We start from the raw sequence: 22,650 nt of genomic DNA, 5'->3' as shown, positions 1-22,650 counted from the left end.
CAGGGGGTCATTGAAGGCTCCACGGACTGAGTGAAAAAATTTACAAATTCATACAGAACATCTGAGCCTTCAAAGAGAAAAATCACCAGGCACGAAGCAGAGATCAAACTGCAGTTCTGCTTGCCGTGTTATTTAATAGAGTAAGCTATCTGCAGAGAGTACCGTTGTGTGTCTTGTGATCCCTGAAGGTGATCCTGCAAAGTACTCCAATGCCCTGTAGTTATTAGAAGACTTAGGAACAAATTGATGTCAATGGGATTACTTGTGAGGCTAAGGCAAGGAGGATTTAGCTCTAAGCACATTAATGCAATTTGGTGCAGCAGATGGTACTATAACTGGTGCCTTATTGGGGCAGTAATTTGGTGAAGTTCAAAATTATGAATATTTCAAATCACTTCCTCAAATAGTATCATTAACCTGGTAATACATAAGGTTACTTTCTTTTTCCCAAACATGGAGGAATGCTGGAAAGAAATCAAACTGGTTCATATGCAATACTGAATCTAATCGTATAGAAATGCACCTGCAGGATATTTACGGGGTGCTATGCAATGATTGAGAGTGTGTAAAGTCTCTGTATGTCTGTCTCTGTACTGTGTGCTCAGTGTGCTGACAGTAGATCTACCTGACCCCTAATGCGAAGATGAAATAACCCTCAAGACTTCTGGAGAACAGCTTCTGTGGACATTTAGATGGTGTGTGGGTCAGAAACAGGAAGCTAGAGGTGTAGGACAGAGGTGACTGTCCATGAACATCTAGATCAAAGAGCTCAAAAACCAGCCAGTCTTAGAATGATGCTCTCACCTCAGACATAGTGTTTCAAGTAATTTTCAGGTATACAGCAATTAATTTACATTTTGAAGATCTCCTTTTTCTTCGTTCCCCCCACAGAAACATAAGCAACCTGAAAACTACAGGTCTGAAAATTTATTTTTAATATAGCTTAAACCCTAGATCTCAGTTTTCTAGTAGAAGAACCATAGAAATCAGCACAGGCTGAATATAGATCTTGCTTTGTTTTCATGTGCAGCAAATACAGATTGTTTCATACTTTAACCATCAAATACTTGCCCAGAAACAGAATATCTAATGGATCATTTGCTTCATGTATCCTGACAATACATGAGGACAATCCAGTCATGAAGGAAATTCGTGCATTCTCAGGTATACTGAGAAACAAAACATCATTTTGCAAAGATACAACCATAGCTAGGATAGATATTTTCCTCAAACAGTCCAGCTGCATGCTGGTTGTAAGCATGCATGTATGTTATACACCATGTAAGTCTAAGAACTAGAGAAGGAAAATGTAAGTATGAGTCCAAAAAGTACATTTAAAATTAGTTCTAATCCCTTTTACTTTTTCACAGAATCACAGAACGGTTGAGGTTGGAAGGGACCTCTGGAGATCATCTTGTCTAACCCCACTGTTCAAGTGGGGCCACCTATAGCCAGTTGCCCAGGACCATGTCCAGATGGCTTTTGAATACCTCCAAGGATCAAGACTCCACCACCTCTCTGGGCACCCTGTGCCAGTGTTTGGTCACCCTCACAATAAAAAAGTGTTTCCTGATGTTCAGACAGAACCTCCTGTGTTTCGGCTTTTATCGGCTCTTGTCCTGTCACTGGGCAAACACTGAGAAGAGCCTGGCTCCATCTTCTTTACATGCTCCCTTCTGATATTTATATACATTGTTGAGCTCTCCCTTGAGTGTTGTCTTCTGTAGGCTAATTTTGTAGGGCTTTTTTGCAGACTACCTAAGAGACAAAGTAATCTGAATAATGGAAAACGGGACAGAAAATAACAGAAAATTGAGTAAGTTACATGGGAAGTCCAAAGAAGAATATTCAATGTTCTCGAAGGACTATGCAATATAAGAGGAGAATAGAATTTTTAGTATCTGGGAGGAGCGAATAAACCAAAGAGAATAAAAGCATAGTAGCAAGGGAAGGATTAACTTTGAATTTCAAAGCAGTATACAAAAAATGTATCTGATATAGATGTGGCCACATAATTTCTGTGAAGGATGACTGGAGCAGATTTCCCAAATGCCTCTTTTTCAAATTATCTCGATTAAATTTAATATTGTTGGTATGCAGTACATTTCAGTAACAGCCATGATTAGCAATGGTTTGACATAAATAAAACATTGAGCTTCCAGCTCAGCTGCTCTCATTTTTCGGGAAGACAAATGACTGTATTATAAATATATCCTTAAAGCAATGTCGTGTGCTTTCAAAATAGGTTAGAAGATAAACATCCACACTAACCTACACAGGCATTGATACAATCACCTGCTCAGTTCCAGACAGGCAAAAGACATTTATGACTCCCCACTGGGATATCACACAGCCAGTTTGCCATTAAGCAGATCTGGAGAGAGAGGACTGGAGACTGATAACATTAAGGTTTGAGTAAATTTGCAAAAGTCAAAAAATACAAAACTAATAACATATTTTAGCTCCCTTTATCCTCCCTGAAACACTAAAAATCTGCCTTTGAGTCCTGTAAGAATGAAACTAACATACATATACATAACAGAGTTAATTTAGTATGGGCAAATTTTAGAAAGGAAGTGTTTATGTGCTTGAATCAAGTGGGCTGCATCAGATTTTGAAGAAATTATGAATGGAATGAAACTCTGCCATACCCTAGAATGTAGCCTGGCTTGAAACATCCAACTCATGTCATGGTTCATTGTCTATGTAGTGTATCCTAAAGCATCCAAGGATGCTGCTTAGCTGTAATTCCAAGTCCAAAGACAGCATTTTTTTAAAGGACTTACTTACATATTCTACCAGCATTTCTCTTCAATACAAAAGATACTGCTTCAGTGCTTGAATAAGCCATATTATTTTACTTTGTACTCCCTCAGACCTAAGACAAAAGGTGTAAAATAATTGTAACAGTGGGAAATACATCACTCATTCCTGTTTTTATAACTCCCAAATGATACATCTCAATGAAATTACAGTCATAAATCAAGACAATAGCCATTTTGGGAAAAATGTTTCCTGAAAACTGGGTTAGTGACTTCTGCAGAATAATTCCACAGAATTATATACAGCTGTTTTTACAGTTAAATACATACACTTTCACTTTCATGTCAATAACCTAATCTATGACTGCAACATGCTGACCCTTTAGCAAAGAGTCCATGCATTATATGAAAAACCTGAGTCTGTATTTTGCTGCAATGACACGAAGGACAAGTTAATACCTTCAGACAAACTTAACAGTATTTCCTTTTTGGAAATATTTTCAACCAAAACATAAGTCAAGGTAGGCACACTGTAAGTGTAGTTGTGATGAATGTGGTTCCTGTTGGTCTGTGGTATGTAATTTAACACAGAGAATAGTTTGTGTTTGTGGGACATCTCAACACAAGATTTGGAACATGTTCCTATGATTAGGAACAAATAGATCACATCCATATTTCAGACCTCCTAGTAAACTCACTTAACTGAACAGCTGAAGAAAAAGACATGGCTGTGGACTACAACTGTAATTGCACCTATGATGCACACTGTTACCTTTAAGGTTTTCACAACCTAGAAGATCAGGAACAAATTTATTTCCAGGAATATTATATTCTGAAGCAAGTCCAGCAGCACAGAATTATGACAATCCCTGCCTGTGCCCTCCCCTCTTCCTCAGTGTCACTACTATGGAAATACTAATTCATATGACTAAAGGACATACAGAAATTATTTACAAATCTATGGCTCTGCCTAATTTGTAGATATTCTTATGTTGTAAAACCAAGAAAGAAAGTTTAACTTCTGTGATAAGAGAATTTGATGTATATATAATTTTTAATACCTGCCTGACAGCAGTTTACTAATAATTTGTTCCATCAAGAAATCCTTATAATACTGGAGCAAACAAAGTGCTTATGTGCTGGACTAGTTTAAGCAATCTTTATTTTCTTAAATGGAACCATCATTTGAGTTCAAATTACAAAATACTTTCTTAATTGTTGTCATAATAAGTTTGTTTTGTTATTACTGGCTCAGGGCAATCTGTTTTCAGTTAAATTAATTAAATATCACAGAAGGTTTCTTCAATGCTTTCCAGAAAGCTGTATTGGCCACTGGCCAAAATGCTCCAGTGTAAATAAAGAAGACTGCTCAAAACAATTCACATGCATTCCAGGTTTCAGTGCAATGTGTCTCTGGCTTGTCTGTCACCAAATATAATACTGATTTTTGACACCCAAGTGAGTGGGATCTGTCTGCAGATGTACTGAGGTCTACCACAAAAAACCCCAAAGTGCTGCAAGAAGACAGCACTGCTCAGACAGCGGATGTCTCACATGCTGACCAGCAGAACTGATCTAGGGAAGAATAAGGAAAACCTTTGATGTTTTTCTTGCACCGGATGTATTTGAGTGATGCTTGGTTTACATCATATCATGATTCTAGAAAGATGTGAGAACTAGTGACTAATTCAGCACTGGCAGTGATTAATTTTCTCCTTGCAAACCAAGAAGCCATACATATACAGTTCAGATTTTGGCACCACCTCTCCTTTTGGAAGAGGTTATAGAAAGATGCCTAAACCTATGTTATAACAGCCAACCCTTTCAGAGCTCTGCTCTATCCTTTTTCTCTCTCCTTCCCCCGCCACATACACATGGGACTTCTGTGTAGACACAAGTGACCTGCTGAGTAATCCGTACTTTGGGAATCATCTGTCTAACCCATAAAGTTAAGTCATGTGAACAGACTTGCCAGTGTCAGAAGAGGTTGACTGAAATCCAGTCAGACCATGCAGCAACAGATGAAAAGCAAGCAGAACAGTCCTATAAAATAAAGCACACGCATCTTAAAAATAACTTGAATAAACCAAGCATTGTGTAGCTTTAATTGGTTCTTGGCATATTTGACAATTTGACTTCCAGATAATCAGACTGGGATTTTTTTGTTTTGTTTTGTTGGGGTTTTTGTTTGTTTGTTTGTTTGGGGGTTTTGTTGTTGTTGTTTTAAATATTGCAAGTCATCACAGATCAAAAAGGTTAAACTGTTGTGTAGCCATATTTCATAATAAAAGGACTATCTGATGTAACAGAAACTAAAAGCAGACTTCAGAAGCAAAAACTGGAGCCACAGAAATGACCTGAAATACTTGCAGTGATCAAGCCAATTGCTTGCAGGCAGTGCAAATAAAACATATGCCAAGAGGCCTTACAACAAAAAGGCAACAATGTACTTCTGCATTTATGTCACTTGGGCAATCTCCCTCAGTGCATAATGCTAATCCTTGTGTTAAAATTCTTTTGCTTATTTCTATTTACAATTTTTCACATACAGTTAAAGAGAAGGTCTTAAAAATTAGCATAATACAAAATAGTTTATTTATATCTGCTTTCCTAAACTTCTTGGATAACTTCAATATTGCCTTTAATATAGCATGCAGTTAAAAGGAACTTACTGGTTCTGAAGAACACTTGCACTTCAGAAAGAAAGACAACCTTTTTTCTTTATGGAGTTTGAGTTTCTGATTTTGGGTCTGCATGATCATACCGTTCTCCTCAGAGACTTTTTTTTTTTATTGTGGCCATTGTGTTGCATGAGGTACTTCTTTTGATACTCCCTTAACACACTGATGCCTCCCTCCTCATCTCCTGGGCTCCACTCTTTGTTTTTCATGCTCTGAGATGTTAAGACTGTTAGAGCTAATAATCTTGTAAACTACTTCCACCACTGTAATACTAATCCCCCATGTTTGGGTTTTTTGGGCTTTTTGGTGGTTTGTTTTTTTTTCCACTAATGCTGTGAAACCGTGGTGTAGGATTGGTTCATTTTTACATTTCTGTATAAATTACAGCATACATTAATGTTCTATACTATGGAACTAAGGCTAATACCATCACCTGAATCCCCTAGTACTCTTATAAAAGATATGTAACATTTGCGGTATCTTTAAAACCATTCACTCGAGTTTTTGAACCCCCTAACTCAGCCATTACTTCTTCAGACTGCAAACCTTTGCTGCAGCGCAAGTCTGAAACCAAAAGCCAATGTGATCCCTTAAACTCTGTAGTATAAATCAATTACACCTGGGCTAAGATATTCTTGTGAGTACATTTATGTATGTTTTTCCAGTCTTTGACTGAAATGTTCAGACCTCTTTGAGGTCAAATGAGGGCAAGCAAAGTAGTAAAATTATTTGTTTGAATCCTTGTTTTAGAACATTTTAACCTTTATTAATATAGAAATTTATTACTATGATGTACAAAACATACCAAAGAAAGCTGACTACCAAAAGATTGACTATTTATTTGATTTCCTTAAAAACAATCAGGAAGAATATGCCTTCTAGCTTTCTGCCCCCATGGATATTAGTCCCGGGGAATGTAGCTCACATAATATCTTAAAAGTGATCTATCCAACATCATTAACTTTTGTTGTTCTTTATAAAATTATATGTAACAGATCTCATAGGAAATTATGTGTTACAATTCTAGGGAGTGAAAGCCAGAAGTTAAGTGCAATATATGCAATCTAACTTAAACAAGACAATGGTTTGGGAATTTTTTTCTCTAAAAGGTTCCTAAATATATTTCACAGGAATATCCCCTAGTCCCACTGTTCAGCCCTTCCCATTGTCTGACCCATGGGGTAGTAACAAAGGCAAAGACATTTAACATATTGCCCTAATCTCAAAACATTTTAAGAATTTATTTTAACAGATGTAATCTGTCTCTTTAGCAATTAAGGTCTCTGCTTGGAGCAGAAAAGATGTTGGATGCCTACAGGATCCACTGAGTCCACAGTACCAAACACCATCAGCATGTGTCTGCTTACAAGAGAAGCGATGGAGATGATAGAGAAGGACAGAACAAAACAGTTTCTTAATTCTGACCTGCATATTATTCCACAAAATACAGTAATGGCTCATGCCAAGGCCAGGTCTCATGAGTACAAAGTACAAATGCACTGAAAGATTAATAAATCATTTGTGTATCATCTATTTCTCAAGTTCTTTAAAGAACAGTGAAAAATAGTGAGAAGTTTATCTACTGTAACATGTAAGGATTTTTGTATTCTTCTTGTATGATGTATAAAAAATTCCTGTCTTTGTTTAGCTTCCCCTGGTTCTCTGATAGAAGCCATGATTGTCCACCTGTGAAATTATAACTTTCTCACTACAGTCATTTGTGTCAGAAAATAAGGACTATCTATGCCTAGTCAAGATTAAGAAACTGAACTTGACTGGGAAGATGATGCTGTTGTCATTCACATCTCACTTCCTGGAGGAAATGAAAACAAACAATACACAGAATATACAGAAGTTCACTGCATTTCTGATAGAGGCCTTGCCAGTGTAAAGAATACCCCAGTCTGTCAATACACATCTACCTAAAGAACGCAGTGTTTAACCCAGCAGTGACAGGGGAAATACTACAATCTTTTTTCAGGTTCTGTCTTCAGAGGAAAATATTTCCCTAGTGTATTAGACTTAGGTTTACCTTTAGGATGCTGTTTGGAAGCTTTTTAATTTATACAGCATAAAAATATCTTTGCAGTAAGTCAAGAAAATTTTCAATATAGTTCAAGAAAAATAGGCATAAAGTATAAAATCAGTCTGAACCTTCAAATGCGGTAATATAACAATTATAAATCTTAATTAAAAAAAAGAATTCCCTACTTTTTACCTTGTTCTGTATTTTTAGCTGCAAAATGGCACAATAACAAAGCTTTTATTTTCAAATAAATATCTGACATGTTTTAGGTAATATTTAATTTTGGAAATGTCCAGAAAAAGTATTAATTTAATTTTCCTAAGCTTTTCCCTAGTTCTGATAGCCTATCAAACAGCTAATGCAAAATCTGTTGAATATAAAGAGATTTTGTTTCCCTTGGTTACAACACTTCCATGAGATCACTGATATCTCTCTAACTTATTTTCGGTGAAGATATATAGGTTCTCCTTGTTTTGCTTCAGCAGACTCCTATATCAGTCACTGAAAGATGAAAACAAAATAGAGAAAACTATTTGATTTTTCTTATGCTAGGCAGATTGGAAAGCAAATTGATCTTTGATTTTTAGGTGGAAACAAATTATGTATTTAACGTAACATTAAAGGTTCCCTGGGAAGTCGCACACTTTTTTATAACATCTGGTTCTTGTCTATGCAAACACAAATGTGCTTTAACTGGGTTGGAAACAATCCTGTTACAGCTGACCTTCCTCCAGTATTGTGTATACCATGTATCATCTACAGATTTTAAATTCTTTGAGGCACAGAGTTATCATCACTTTATTTGTAAAGTCCTTTAGATTTCTCTGTGAAGGATCCCTTCTTTTTTTATACAGTTTTCACCTATGACCACAAGATTTACCTGACTTTTGAAAATCCAGGAATTTCTCTCTTTTTATTTTTGAGAAGTATAATTTCTGCCTTGCAACTCACAGCACTTTTTAAAGACACATAGCTTTTAATTAAAACATACTTTCACATATTAATTTTCATGTACAAGTGATCTTACTGATGTTATTGGCACAACTCAGCTACACTTAGTTAAGATCATATGTCCACATATTTGGAGACTTATAAAATAGATTTTGCTTCCCTCCAAGTCATCGTATTGAATCACAGAAAGTCCCAGAAGGGACCTCAAGAGATCTTCTAGTCATTTCCTGCCCCAGGGGCTTCATTCTTGGTTGCTTTTCTATAAGTATCTTCATGTACATTCATTCCCCTTAAGTTGTGTCTTATGTCTTATTCAATCTTTCCTACATGTATATGTCAAAACCCTCCTTAAGGTAAATGTACAGTTACCTATAGAAGAGATAGGTATAGATTTATAGGAGTGAGGAAGGAGGAATGGTTACAGCTTCAGGATTATGTGAAGATGGGAAATTTCTGATTTATTTTCAGCTTGTAGTACTTTTAGAAGGGTGTGAATTATTTTAAGACTAGGATGAAAGACATAAAACCATGGTATTTACTGGCACCTCAATGAACAGTGATAAGCAGTTATGGCAGAGGAGTGGCATGGATAGAATAAATATCTCAGTAATATTTCCTACATAACCCAACAAAAAGCTGGAAACCTTTGAGATACATGGATATCTCAGTAGACTAACTATATGACGTCCTTACTGCTTTGTAGGAGATGTTTTCCACAGACCGTGCCTTCAATTTTAATGACCATTCTGAATTCTAATACTTCTGCCTAGGGCCTGCAGCCTTAACCAGTTTGGGGCAACGGTTAATTTAGTCTATATGCTCTCTATTCCATCATTGCAGATGTTAATGAAAATATTGAATACTGCTGAATATTGAAAATACTGCATAGGACAACTCTTGAAAGAGCTCCATAGCCATTCATAACTACTCCTTCGAGGGATTCTCATTTATTTTTGCACATATTTTTAGAACTTCTTATTCTCTCCTGAACAGTCTCATTTTGACAAATGAGATAAACCACCAATGCCATGATTCTACCAATAACTTAAAGGAAACCCATCCACTTCCAGCAGAATCTTGCAGTATTTGGTTGAAGAAGTTTTATTATTGATTTTATTAGTATTCCTGTTCATGGACAATGTTTTGGATCAGTAAGCCTTGTAAAAGACACTCTTCAGAAAGAGGTCAATAGTTGAACATGATGTAGAGAGTCACCAGTGTAAAAAAAACTCCAACTACAGATTTAGTAGGCTGACAGGCAGAGAGAAGGGTAAATGAAGCTGTAGGAAGTTTTTGCAGGTGATTACTACTGAATGAAGCATTCAGGTACAGGTTATGTTATAATTCTGGCAGTTCACAAAGTAATGGTAATATCTACTATTGTAACTATTCTTTTGTCACATTCAGAAAGAAAATATGCCAAAGCGATCGATTCTAGTCTTTCTTCTCAATATAAAATAATTTGGAAATTCTAAGCTAAAACTCCACCTTTTTATTAAAATAAATGAACTCATAAGCAACGAGATTAGGACTAGACACTATCAGAAGTACTTACTCAAAACCAGATTCCTAATTGCATTTATAGCATTGATTTCCATGAAGTTAAGACAAGTGTTTTACCTTTGCAGAGGAAAGGCTAATGACATGTTGATCTTTTTCATTTGTCACAATTTCCACAACACTATGTCGATGTCCTGATAGCTTCCCTGTGGGCCTGCTATTAATAGCAGGATGCCACAGACGAAGCAGTTTGTCATGGCCTGAAAGGAAAAAAAATAATATATATAGTCAGAAAGACTGAATAGTCACTGGTATTACAAATAAGCTTCATAATGGAGAGCTTAGTGTTGATAAGTGTCTTTCACCACGTAGGCAACTCCCACTTAAGAATGTGAATTTTTCATTCCAAGGGCTGGATTCCAGCTTATGCCCAAACTTGTATTAAACCCACATAACTGATTTGCCTTTCAAAGCCTTTTTATTCTGCTAGAGGAATGTCAGGGACACTGGATGTGACTACATGTGCTAGTCCCATAGGAGCAGAAATAGAACTGGGGCTCAGATTTTTTTTCCCTTCAAAGATCTAATTTACAAAAATGTCAGAACAATACTCGTCTCTATTTAGCCAGGAAATGAAGGGATGACCACCTCTATGGAAGAGGGTGGACATGAAGAACAGGAAGGGGAACAGATGTGGAAGTTGAAGGCAGATAGGAGACAAACTGCTGATGAGTGATTTTGTGTCTTGAATTAAATGGGAATTAGGTGCTTCATATTTATTTGTATGTTCAAACATTAAATTTACCTATAATTTAGGGAATAATCCTTGATTACATTATAGATGAATCTTTTGGTACTATTTTCATAATAGTTTTCATAAATATATCAAAACACAAAGATATTAAAAATGTGTTAGTAAACACATCCTGGGTTTACATACTGATGTAAACACAACTGTACCTAGTGCTCTGCAATAATTCATATTTTTCACATGAGTTTCAAGAGAACATGAGCCCAGTTTAAATTTGACATTAATTAATTTATATTTTAACTTTCAATTCCTGGCAAATATTGCAATTGTATGAATTGTATGCAATTAGCTGAACACTCTATTTTGACACATAATAAATGAAACAGCCACATTTTATCTAGACTTCACTTTGACTTTTAGTTTTCTCTCAGCTTAAAGTGAAGTGCAAAAAGCCAAAAAATCATAGACTAGGAAGTACGTTCCCCAAAAGAATATTTACAAAACCTCAAGATTGTGAAGCTCAGCTCAGTTTTGTTAACAAAGAGAAGAGTTAAAGGTCAGCTCTTGCAGTCTGCTCTCCAGGGATCTTCCTTAAGCTTTTTCAACCTACCGTCACTAGTTAGTCCCTCCCTCTCTCTCTACAGAGATCCATTCCTTTCCTTCTTAACAGAGATCTATTCCTTTGCTTCTTAATACAGCAATATGTGATTCATCTAGGAGAACCCCATCTCCCTTTTTCTCCATTAAACATTATTGTCCTCTCAAATTGATTGCACTGTTTACGTCGCCTCTCTCTAAATGAGAGAGGCTCGTTGGAGAAAAATGATCTACTCTTAAAATAGCTACAATAGAAAGTCATTTTGGTTTATGCCAGATCATTTCACAAGTGTAACTGAGAATGCAACCATACAAAGAGCTGTACTGGCACGGTGGAGGAATAACTTTGGCATGGGAAACAGGAGCCATTGATAACTAGCTGACCAGCAGTAACTTCAATGGGAACCGGTTTCTTTTCAGCAACACTTTCAGGCGAAACTATTCTAGATTAGGTGTCTATGCTGCAAGCATGGCAGGAAGTAGGCTATACATGTTCTTTACTTAAGATATTAGCAGGAAGAACAAATGTCATGAGTAAAGAAAACCTTGGCCTACATTAAAAATGCTGTTTGCTTCTCATGTGAAATAGTGGATTAGTTTTTGTTCCTTTTACTGATGTTGGGATAATGGTGGATTTGGTTACAGTAGACATGTTCTCTCCCCTCTTTCTGGACTAATGTCAGATTGGCCCTAACATTTGCCGGTTCACTGCTTCACTGGAACATTTGCTGGAACATTTATTTTCTCTGTGCTCCAAATATGCCTCCAGGATTCAGAACCATGACACAGAAGGCATTGGTACAAAGCAAATTCAAGAAAAGCTTGAAGAAGACGAATTATCTGTCTACATATCAGAAAACAATTTTTTAAGCTTCTATGAAATCAGTGATTTGGATCATAATGAGCTCAGTTCGGTGTTCTCCATTCCAAGATAAATAATTATGAAAGCATGTGTTTAGGGTTTTTTGGTTTTTTGGTTTTTTTTGTTTTTTTTTTTTAAAAAGTCAGATTCTATGACAACAGCTCTATTCTAGCTAGATGTTATTGATTCCAATGCATTCTTTGAACATCTGATCCTTTGTCAGACTGTCTCCCTTGCTCACATGGCTTTGCAATTTGTGTGGTGTTACAAGTCTGCTGAGATGTCTGTATTTCAGTGGTGTTGAAACCCCCTTGAGAACAATTGCATTTTTGAATGGATAAAATGCTAGGCTTAGCTTGGCATCCTCTGATAAACTAGAAAAGAAAAATATAACTCCTGTTTTCTTTCTATGCTGTTCCTCGCACACAGAAGGACCTCCTACTCTTTAAAACTTGTCATTCCTTCAAGCCTGCCTTTTAAATAATCTTGGGTTATAATGTCTGCAAAAACTCTTTAGAACAGTTAGACATCTGGTAAACTAACAGAAGTTCATATGTTTTTCATATTGAGCAATCTCTCTTTGTTTTGTGCTGCTTTGTCTGTCTTCATATGTTCTTCTTAAATTTAGACTGCATCATAGAAAAGAGTCTGCTTATGCTTGTGAGAGCTAGTATTAGTGGAGCCCTGGGATATAATTTCTATAACTAGGATTCCTGGAAATTCCTGAAAATATCAATACCAATGTATAGTGCCTGGGGCGTGGAGGGGGGAGAGGGGGCGGAAAGAAAAAAAAAAAAGTTACCAGTTACTTCACTTGTGCCAGGAATACACAAAGGATACTGAGCAAGCACAGAGGACTTCCTTTTATCAGTCTTAAGCTACTACTGCTAGATTTAGAAATTAATAATAGTTTTTCTTCTACTTTAGTGCTCACAGGAGAACAATAGCTGGATTTGAAGAAATAATAGGGTTAGAAGTTGATGTATCATATAATTTAAAACTGATCATCTCCAGCTTTTATATGCATACATAATTTGATTTTAACTGTAGCTATTCCCTGAGGTGATGATTAAGACATAGTTGGAATCGAAATGGATACAGAATAAGAGGAAAATCATATCACTTCAGCATTCAATATAATATTAATGCAAAATGCTACACAGAAAAGTTATTTTAAATTACTATGGGGTCCATATTTTAGGCCACTGTCAGGCTTTTATCACTTTATTGGTTGAAGAAGTCTAGCTTTTAGCATGAAAAGTGAACTCTGTACCAGGTTTGCTTGTATCTTTCTTACTGATTATTATAAATGTCAAATATCTGGAAGACAAAATTTGGTTGTGTCACAGTACTGGCAAACTTGTGAGCATATTCAAATACAACAAATAAATTATGGAAGAGTATGGATGTTAAACATGAGTTTTTTAATAGTCACTTGCTAGTGCAATAATACATTGTGGTATTTTGCATACCATTTGTGCTATGAACCTGGCTAAATAACAATACATTGGGGCTTAGTAAAGTGGTTAGCAGATTTATCCCCACTGAATACTTCAGAAGCTAGCCTGCAATCAAAGGTTGCATTTTTTTTTCCTTTTAATTGCTGAATGTGACACGTAAATATAATGTTTTACAAATGTTTGCACATCACCAAGAAATCTATATATTATGATTCCTGAATTATTTAACTGCTCTGGTCTTTGATTTTTAGGGCATGTTACAGGTAAAATTGCAGGCTTGCTAATCAACAAGACTAGCTTATGTTCACTTGAAACAGTTTAGTTCTGTCATTAACCTGATCATCAACATGCATTTCTCAGCCAGACAAAGAGAGAGGGATGGCTTTTAAGATACAGAGGCAAACATAGTGTGCTCTAGTCTGACTGACTGCTGTGCCACTGTGAGCAGTACATTTTATTAATACAGAACTGAACTCTAAAGCTCAACTTCTGAATACTTTAGTAGATGGATATCTCAAGCGCTGAAGGATTATTCTTAATTCTGGGTGCAGCTTCATAGTAGTCCCTGGCTGATCTAAACTTCACAGTGAAATTGAGAGACATGATACCACCCTGTCATTGTCTTTGGCCATGCATTCCCACTCTCTTCTGTGACTCTTAGTAATCCATCTCAGGAAAAATTTCCTTTTCTGTTCAAAGGAAGCATCAGGGCTAAGCATTGGGAATGAGGATGAGAGGCAGGAGGATGACTTTTAATATCATGATGAAGGCCAGTGGGTGAATAAGCAAGACAGGATTCCAAATCAAGGGTATGTAAATGTTATGATCCAGGAATACATTGGAAGATTGTTAGAAGTAAGTATAATTCCTATGCTTTTTCAAAATCTTCATTACAGAGTGCTTGAACACAATATTATCAACTTTTTGTCATGTTGCCCTTGCTTTCTGTACTTCTGTGCAGTGAAAGTAAAGACAAATTAAAAAGCAGTGTTGAGAAAGCTCATGACCTTCTAAAATATTCTGATTATCTGGCTGTTTAGATGGAATAGGAAGGCCTGCATTCCAAGTGTAGCCCCCAGCCATCACAGACAAATATGTAATCTATCCTTTTCAAAAATTTCAAAAAGCTCCATTTTAAACTAGGGAGGATATTTCTTTCTGCAACTGCCACTATTCAGAAGACTCCTCCAAACATCACTGCTCTAATTTTTCTCTAATATTTGTTCTCCTGGTATTTTTATAGATAGCATTGGTATTACTTGTTAATTGTCATTTTGCTAGGATATAAAAAATACACTTTTTAGTCTTGTGCGTGATAGATTTAGTCTCTATGTGATAGGTTTCCCCTACTCTTTTTCCATATTCAACAAATCTTTCTTAAACATGGCTCATATCAACCATATGTGGATTCCACTACAACATGAGGTTTTGCTTGTGTCAAATTCAGAGAAGTTAATGCTTTGTTACCTGTAAAACAGATATTTCAACTAACACAGGTACCTAGGGCAAGTATTGCTGCATGATTGCCCTATTCCTCTACTCTGCCATAGGTGTTTATTGCTGGCCACTGTTGGTAAAGAGATAGTGGGCAGACCTTTGGCCTAGCATAGCTATTCTTATTTTCTTAGGAAGTTGACACAGATTTTTCTCCTCTTCTGCTATTTCTATAAGAAGAATCTTCAGTGTTTAATAGCAATTTTATTTAGTTCCTGTGCAATTGACCTGTCCTATTCAGACACTTCACCCTGTTTTTATACTAAAATCCTCCAGTTCTACCTGTAGGAAATAGTAACCATATTCTGTTTTATAGGGCCTCTCTACTTTATGTCATCAGTAAATTTCTCCAGACTACTTCTTATGACAAGGTAGTCAATGTAAATAAGATCTCCCCCAAGGCTGAACTTCAGAATTATCACTAATAACTTTCCTATAGCCCTATTGCTTTCCCTTTAAATCTTGTGTCTACAAAATCAATAGAACTGTCTGATACTTATTTTGATATCTGTTGCAGATTTCCCTTTGGTAAACTGCCACAATGCAACTTGAATTGCATTATTTCCCATGTCTAGGTCTTTTTTTTTTTCCCCCAATTTATTGTACAGTATTGCATATAATCAAGGCTGGACAGCAGAGCCTTGGCCATTTTTTCCTTATTAAATATAGACATAAGAATTGCTATATGTGATACATTGTTCAAAACAATTTTTAACAGAGTTTTAAGCAAGACTCTCATGCTGAAGACTTGGAGATAGGCAGCATTGATGCCATTGATGTCACTGCACGGCACCACCCTGTCAGACACAATGTACAAACAAGACTGCTGCCATACTCCAGCCACATTTCTGCAGCACAAAATATGCTCACTGCAATAGAAAGGCACACAAAATTATTGGATAACAGGGAAGAAATGGATGTAAGTGTGCTATTTCTGCAGTCTGCTTTGGGAGAAAGAACAAACAGTAAAGTTTTGGGGAAATGTGATCAGAAAGAAGAGCAACGGAAAGTATTAAGTTGGGACAATGTGATTGCTTAAGACAGGAAAGGAAGGCCAAAGAGTACTAGGAAGGGATGGGAGCCCTGCTGATACTGCAAGGAGTAATGTGTATAACCTGGCTAGGACAGTCGCCACTGTGACTTGGAGAGGTGCCTTTAGAGTAGTTCAACATACTGTTTCTCCTGCTTTATTATATAAATAACATCATACTTAAATCAAATCCAGACTGAGCCCTTGATAGATTCCTGTCAGGAACTGTATTTTTTCAGACTCCCAACAATTAAAAGTAAGACCTGTGTTTACTATCATTTAAGACAGAAGCCATTATTTAAATTCTGAAGATACTAAATCAGCTTTATTTGCTGTTATTTAACTGGGAAAAATTCACAACAGAGCAATCTCTTGGAAAAAACCCCAATACTTACCCCCAGTGACAATGACTTTTGCTTTTCCACAGTATGTGAAGGCATTGACCCCTCTAGGGACAGAAAATTCCTTTACAGGTCTGAAATCATTAATAAAACAGTTAATCAGGTAAGAAATATTAGGAAAATACAGTCTACAGTCATTCTGATTTTCTGTAGTATATAGAATGGCTGTTTGCATAATTTATACAATCTCTTGTTAAAAGCCAATTGATTTATAACACTGAGTTAAGTACTAGCACCAATGAAATGGGAACAGGGGACACTTTCCACTAAAGTAATAAATCTCTGAACACCTGAATCTTTTATCACTCGTGCTCCAAACAGAATCCCAAAATGGTAGCTGTTGCCAAAGTAAGCCTTCACACATGTGTGCATGCTTAAAGCAGTTCACCACTGAGGAAAAGTATCAAACCAACTGCCTTTGCCTGTTTCAGACATGGAGGTCTATTGTGGCCTCCGCATAAAGGAAGTGCAGTTGCTTTTCTGCTGCTTACATATAATGTATTGTATAATGCATAGTCTCTATTTTATCTATTTTGTGTTGTGTAATAACATGAAGAGACTGCAAGTTTCTGAAACTCAACTGAATTATTCTGTTGCATTCACTGCAAAACCACTGGAATCCAAAAAAACCAACACAGACTGAGACTGACTCAGTGTCCCTTCTAAACCCATCCTTTGAGCAACTTCTGCTTGTCTCTCCATGTTTCATATATTGCTACTAATACGTAAATATTTTCTTGATTTTTGGAGTCAGCAATAGCATGGCTAACACCCATCTCTCCCAGGAAACAGTAACTGTCAGTGTAATTAAGCTATACAGAATTAAATGAGCACGCATTTAATTTTTTTCTTTGAAATCCAGACAAGTAGGTAGTTCATTTATTCTCGGCTAGAGACTAACCATGGATTTTGAAAACCATAACTGGAGATGACAGTAAATTTGGCAAAAGACTCTGGAAACTTTGAGGATTAATGAAAGGGCTTGTTCTTTCTAGGCAGCTGTAAATAAAAGGCTGTTCACTCCCTATTATTTAGAGAAGAGCAAAGCTTTCTTTCCAGAGCTCTAACAGAGGCGTCTTAATTCTCTTGATGGTATAAAATAGCAAGTAATTGATTTAAATGTGTGATTGGCAGATCTCCTCAGGATTTCTCATCTTTTGCCTTTATTTCTTAAATCTGATACTTTTATATTACTGTCCATTGGCTCTTTAATGAATGGTCTTGATACTCTTCTAATATCAGTGTGAATACAAGGTTTCAGCAGTGTGAAGCCCTTCCCAAGTCATGGCCTTGCAAAGGAAGTACCCAGTGATCCCATGCACACCTCCCTTTTTTTTAGATACTTTACAAGAAAAGATTATAACTGCACATCGGCCATTATCCACAAAGAAACTTAACAGTCAGATAGGAGACAAGATACATTGCATCTCTTTTCAAGCACAGTAACAATTGCTTGCTGCAAAGTTAATTGGGGAAATTTATTTTGCTAGAACCAGTAAATCATATATTTCAAGCATAATTACTTATGGAATAGACATTTCAAAGTGATTTGATCCATAGTTATTTTTAGGGCTATTAATTTCATTTTAACAGCTGTGTAATTTTTCAGTTGTCTAAATATAATTTCATTTAGCTGCTGCATGAATCTGCTTAGACAAATGTATTTATTGGAACTGAAGAAACAATTACAATCAGTTTGAAATGAAAAAGACCTACCAAGATATTTGCAGTTAATATTCTGTATAACAAACAGTGTATGGTGGTAGCACATACTCTTTTGACTATACTTTTGCCTCTGCAGTCTTTTTTTTCTTTGTCCTCAAATTAATTATATTTTTCCAAAACTCCCAGCAAATAGCTGGATTTATCAGCTTTTCTCCTGACACAGTATGTAACCTTGGACAAGCTGTAAGTATTTCATACTTCACTTTTCCCATCCATAACAGACATGTAATACTCATAAAACCTAAAGTTATTGGATTGATGCAAGAATTTCTATGTGAATATTTATGGCTTCTGTTATACAAGAGATAAAACAGATTATCATAATTGCTGCTACTAGCCTTAAAAATCTACTAATCTCTTGATGTACCTCACAGAGGAATTGTGAAGCTGATCTAACATTCACAATGCTTTGAGATATTTGAATTAAAATTTCTATCTATATGGTATTTATAGTTCCTTTTTACATCAGATTGTGTTTGTATTATTTATTTTTTAATTGTGCTATAAACTGTTCTAAAATTGCAGACTGGTAAGGCTTGGAATCAGCTATAGCACTGATGGGCCATACAAATGATATGGAACAAATAAGGAGGCCACAACCCCTTTCCTGCTGCATGGTAAATCCATTTCACAGCCCTCAGAATAAATTGCTTTCTTGGTTTAAGCTTATGTAGCTGACACTTGTGACACTGAAACTGTAAATGAAACTTAGCTGAATATATATTTGTGTAGATATAGATTTTAAATGAATGGATACATCCTATACGTATAACAAAGCAATCAATTTTCTAACTAAAATTTGCCTGCTGAGGAGAAGTTGGAGCAGACAACACTGCCAACGTAATTTATTTTTAAGGGCTGTGAGGAATAAACATATATGGACAGTCCTCTCCTACATCAAAAGCTAACAAACAAAAATATTCAAGTATTTAAGTAGTTGTATTTTTGTTTGTATTAACAATACTTATAGAAAAGACTCCTTCAATATGACAGAAGGGCATCTTGCAAGGCACTGATCTCATGCAGAGTTATACAGCAAAATGTCTATTTTTTCAGAAGATGTCATATACTTACAAATTGTCCTCTAGTCGTTTTATGTTATCCAAAACAAATGAATGAATGCTGTCTGAGGAGCAGGATCCAAAACAATTTAGGTCAGAAATATACTTAACTTTCACAACCCAGTCATCATGTAGCTTGCGCTTAACACTAGGAATATAAATTGAGATGTCGTTAGAATCATAGAATCACAGAATGGTTTGGGTTGGAAGGGACCTTAAAGATCATCTAGTTCCAACCCCCCTGCCATGGGCAGGGACACCCTCCACTAGACCAGGTTGCCCAAAGCCCCATCCAACCTGGCCTTGAACACTGCCAGGGACGGGGCAGCTACAGCTTCTCTGGGCAACTTGTTCCAGTGTCTCACTACCCTCACAGTGAAGAATTTCTTCCTTGTATCTAATCTAAATCTATCCTCCTTCAGTTTAAAGCCATTACCTCTTGTCCTATCACTACATGCCCTTGTAAACAGTCTGTCCCCATCTTTCTTATAAGCTCCCTTTAAATACTGAAAGGCCACAGTATGATCTCCCCAGAGCCTTCTCTTCTCCAGGCTGAACAACCCCAACTCTCTCAGCCTGTCTCCATAACAGAGGTGCTCCAGCCCTCGGATCATCTTCATGGCCCTCCTCTGGACTCGCTCCAACGGGTCCACGTCCTTCTTATGTTGGGGCCCCCAGAGCTGGATGCAGTACTCCAGGTGGGGTCTCACAAGAGTGGAGTAGAGGGGCAGAATCACTTCCCTCGACCTGCTGGTCACTCTTCTTTTGATGCAGCCCAGGATATGGTTGGCTTTCTGGGCTGCAAATGCACATTGCTGGCTCATGTTGAGTTTCTCATCAATCAATACCCCCAAGTCCTTCTTCTCAGGGCTGCTTCAATCCATTCCCCACCCAGCCTGTAGTTGTGCTTGGGATTGCGCCGACCCACGTGCAGGACCTTGCACCTGGCCTTGCTGAACTTCATGAGATTCACACGGGCCCACCTCTCGAGCCTGTCAAGGTCCCTCTGGATGGCATCCCTTCCCTCCAGCAAGTCGACTGCACCACACAGCCTGGTGTTGTTTGCAAACTTGCTGAGGGTGCGCTCAATCCCACTGTCCATGTTGCTGACAAAGATGTTACAGTAGATTATTACAGTAGATGCTAGGATGTACTAGCATCTACTGTAACATGCCCATAGGTGGATAGGGATTTTGTCAGTAAGATTATACATAAGCAATGCTAGCATTTAATATCCAAAGCAGATACAGAACCACTCTTCCAGCTCAAAAGCAAGCAGAGCTAAAGTTAGGGGTGAATCATGCACATCTCTAGTAGCAATTATGCTTCCATCTAATCGGGCACAAAAAAGCTGTGCCTATGTCAAACTGGATAACAGCAATTGTGACTTCTTCCCTGGAATTTTACTCTGCAGCCTCTCTGTTTTAAGATCTCTTGTAAGGTCTCCTACTGAAAATGATGGCATTTCCTTCACACGACAACAAGCAAACCATACTTACTGCAGTTTGAAAAATTTTCTTTGTTAGGTGTGGTTAATGTACACACAAAAGCTAATCCTCCATTTAGGTCAGAGAAAAGACAAATTAAAAAAAAAAAAAAGCCATACTGATAATAAGCAACTTACATGTTAAAAGTTTTGGAGTCCAAGACTTGAAGTTGTGATTCTTTTTTGCCTTTACATTGTTTCAATCTGAAGTCATCACTGGTTACAGTAAGCAGGTGAACATAACCCTTATAATCTCCCATTAGGATGTTATCCTTAGCCAGGTATTCTGACATAGCCACTGTGCAAACACAGCATAGAGCATTTTCCATTGGTTTGATGATAAAGCAATTATTCTGTGAAATATGGTAGATGGTTTATTAGATATTCCACATGATAAATTGACTGAACATATCATGCTTATCTATTTACATCAGCATTCAATTCTTGATTTTGTTTTTTCAAGCTCCCCCTGCGATAGGTGTTTCCTGGTATTAGAAACTCATGGAAGATCATCACCAAGTGAAATTAAATGAAAACTTTAAGGGTTTCAGTGAGGCTTTATTTCATAGGTAGCCATTTCCATTTGAGTGAGGAATTATCAATTACAAATTTTAGGGAGGATCTCACCATGCTAAATGAGATGGTATATTTTCTAAGACTGTATATGGTTTCCTGTTAAAAAATAAGATGCTGTCTATAAGAAAATGGGAAATAGCCAAATTAAAGAATTATTCAAACCACAAAATGCTGCAATAATACACAGAGAAAAATTATATCAGAGTCCTAATTATGAATACAGCCTGGAAGTACCAAGTGTACTTTTATGGGCAGGTCTTTGAATTTTCAGGAGTTGAGATAGTGGGAATGATACAGCTGCAAGCCATTGTGGTATTTTGCTAGACTGAGAAGTCCTGGGAATGGGATTTTGGGTCATCTGCATTACACAGTTTATTGGTTCTACTGCCTGACTCCATCTGTCATTTGATTAAAGTATCCTTGCCAACCTAAACTGGCAACTGTTCACATGTCATAGGCATTAACTGCTTCAGTGTTGTCTGTGTAACGCAGAAACATTAAAGAGACATAACCCAGATATAGAACTGTCTATATATTATTCCATTGGTCTTGAAAGAAAACTACTCCTATTCAGCCATAGGACAGTTTCAACTCTCACTGATGTAATGTCTGGAGGAAGCCTGGAAAACAATGACTGGAGAATACATTTTTGAGCCTTCCTTCCCAGGAATCCAATTGGATTGACAGAAAGACTTCCATTGACCTGTCTGAGCTTGGGGAGAGACCTTTTAATATTGAGAACAATAAAAAAAATCCTAAGGCTTGATCTTATCCTAAAATATTTAATTTGCTTCCTCTAATCTTCTCAGCCAACTCAGAATTGCTGAGAAAAGCCTCAGAAACAGGAGGGAAAATCTAAGGTATGGGTCAGAAATCCTTGCAAAAATCATATTTTGTAATAAGGCATTCAAGAAAGCTATCTGTTTGGACATACACTGTCAACATCAAGATGTTTTGCCGTTGAAAAGTACTGAACAAAATGCAGGATATGAAGAAATATTTTCTTTAAACCAGGAAGTTACCTCAAAGGACCATATGTTAAATTCCTTGGGAAACCTGTCCCTTGATTCTTAAGAAGAGATTCTGAGACATACATATGCACATGCACACACATTAGCTATACACATACACACATGCATTAGATGTATAGATAAATACATTTTTGAGAGGCTTTGTTTGCAACATAGTACAAAATTTTCCTCTTCTGTTTTTAAGAGGGTCTAATAATCTCATTTGGTGTGGAAAAGGTATTCCTTCTTTAGTATAAACTCCACTGTTTCACTGAGT

General features: G+C 36.8%; 1 protein-coding gene across 1 annotated transcript in view; it reads right to left on the bottom strand.

The window, feature by feature from the left end:
• The window catches only part of WDR64 (WD repeat domain 64), a 79,963-nt gene that overhangs the window by 34,752 nt on the left and 22,561 nt on the right, over positions 1-22,650 (bottom strand). The window contains exons 8-11 of the mRNA XM_075748796.1: positions 20,926-21,140; positions 19,315-19,449; positions 16,510-16,589; positions 10,041-10,180 (exon numbers count right to left, since the gene is read on the bottom strand). Coding sequence (XP_075604911.1) covers positions 10,041-10,180; positions 16,510-16,589; positions 19,315-19,449; positions 20,926-21,140 — 570 coding nt within the window. The remainder of the gene's footprint in view (positions 1-10,040; positions 10,181-16,509; positions 16,590-19,314; positions 19,450-20,925; positions 21,141-22,650) is intronic.

The sequence above is a fragment of the Balearica regulorum genome, chromosome 3, assembly GCF_011004875.1.
Source record: "Balearica regulorum gibbericeps isolate bBalReg1 chromosome 3, bBalReg1.pri, whole genome shotgun sequence".
Lineage (NCBI taxonomy): Eukaryota > Metazoa > Chordata > Aves > Gruiformes > Gruidae > Balearica > Balearica regulorum.
The sequence above is the reverse complement of the archived record's forward strand: the minus strand, read 5'-3'. Positions and strand labels throughout refer to the sequence as shown.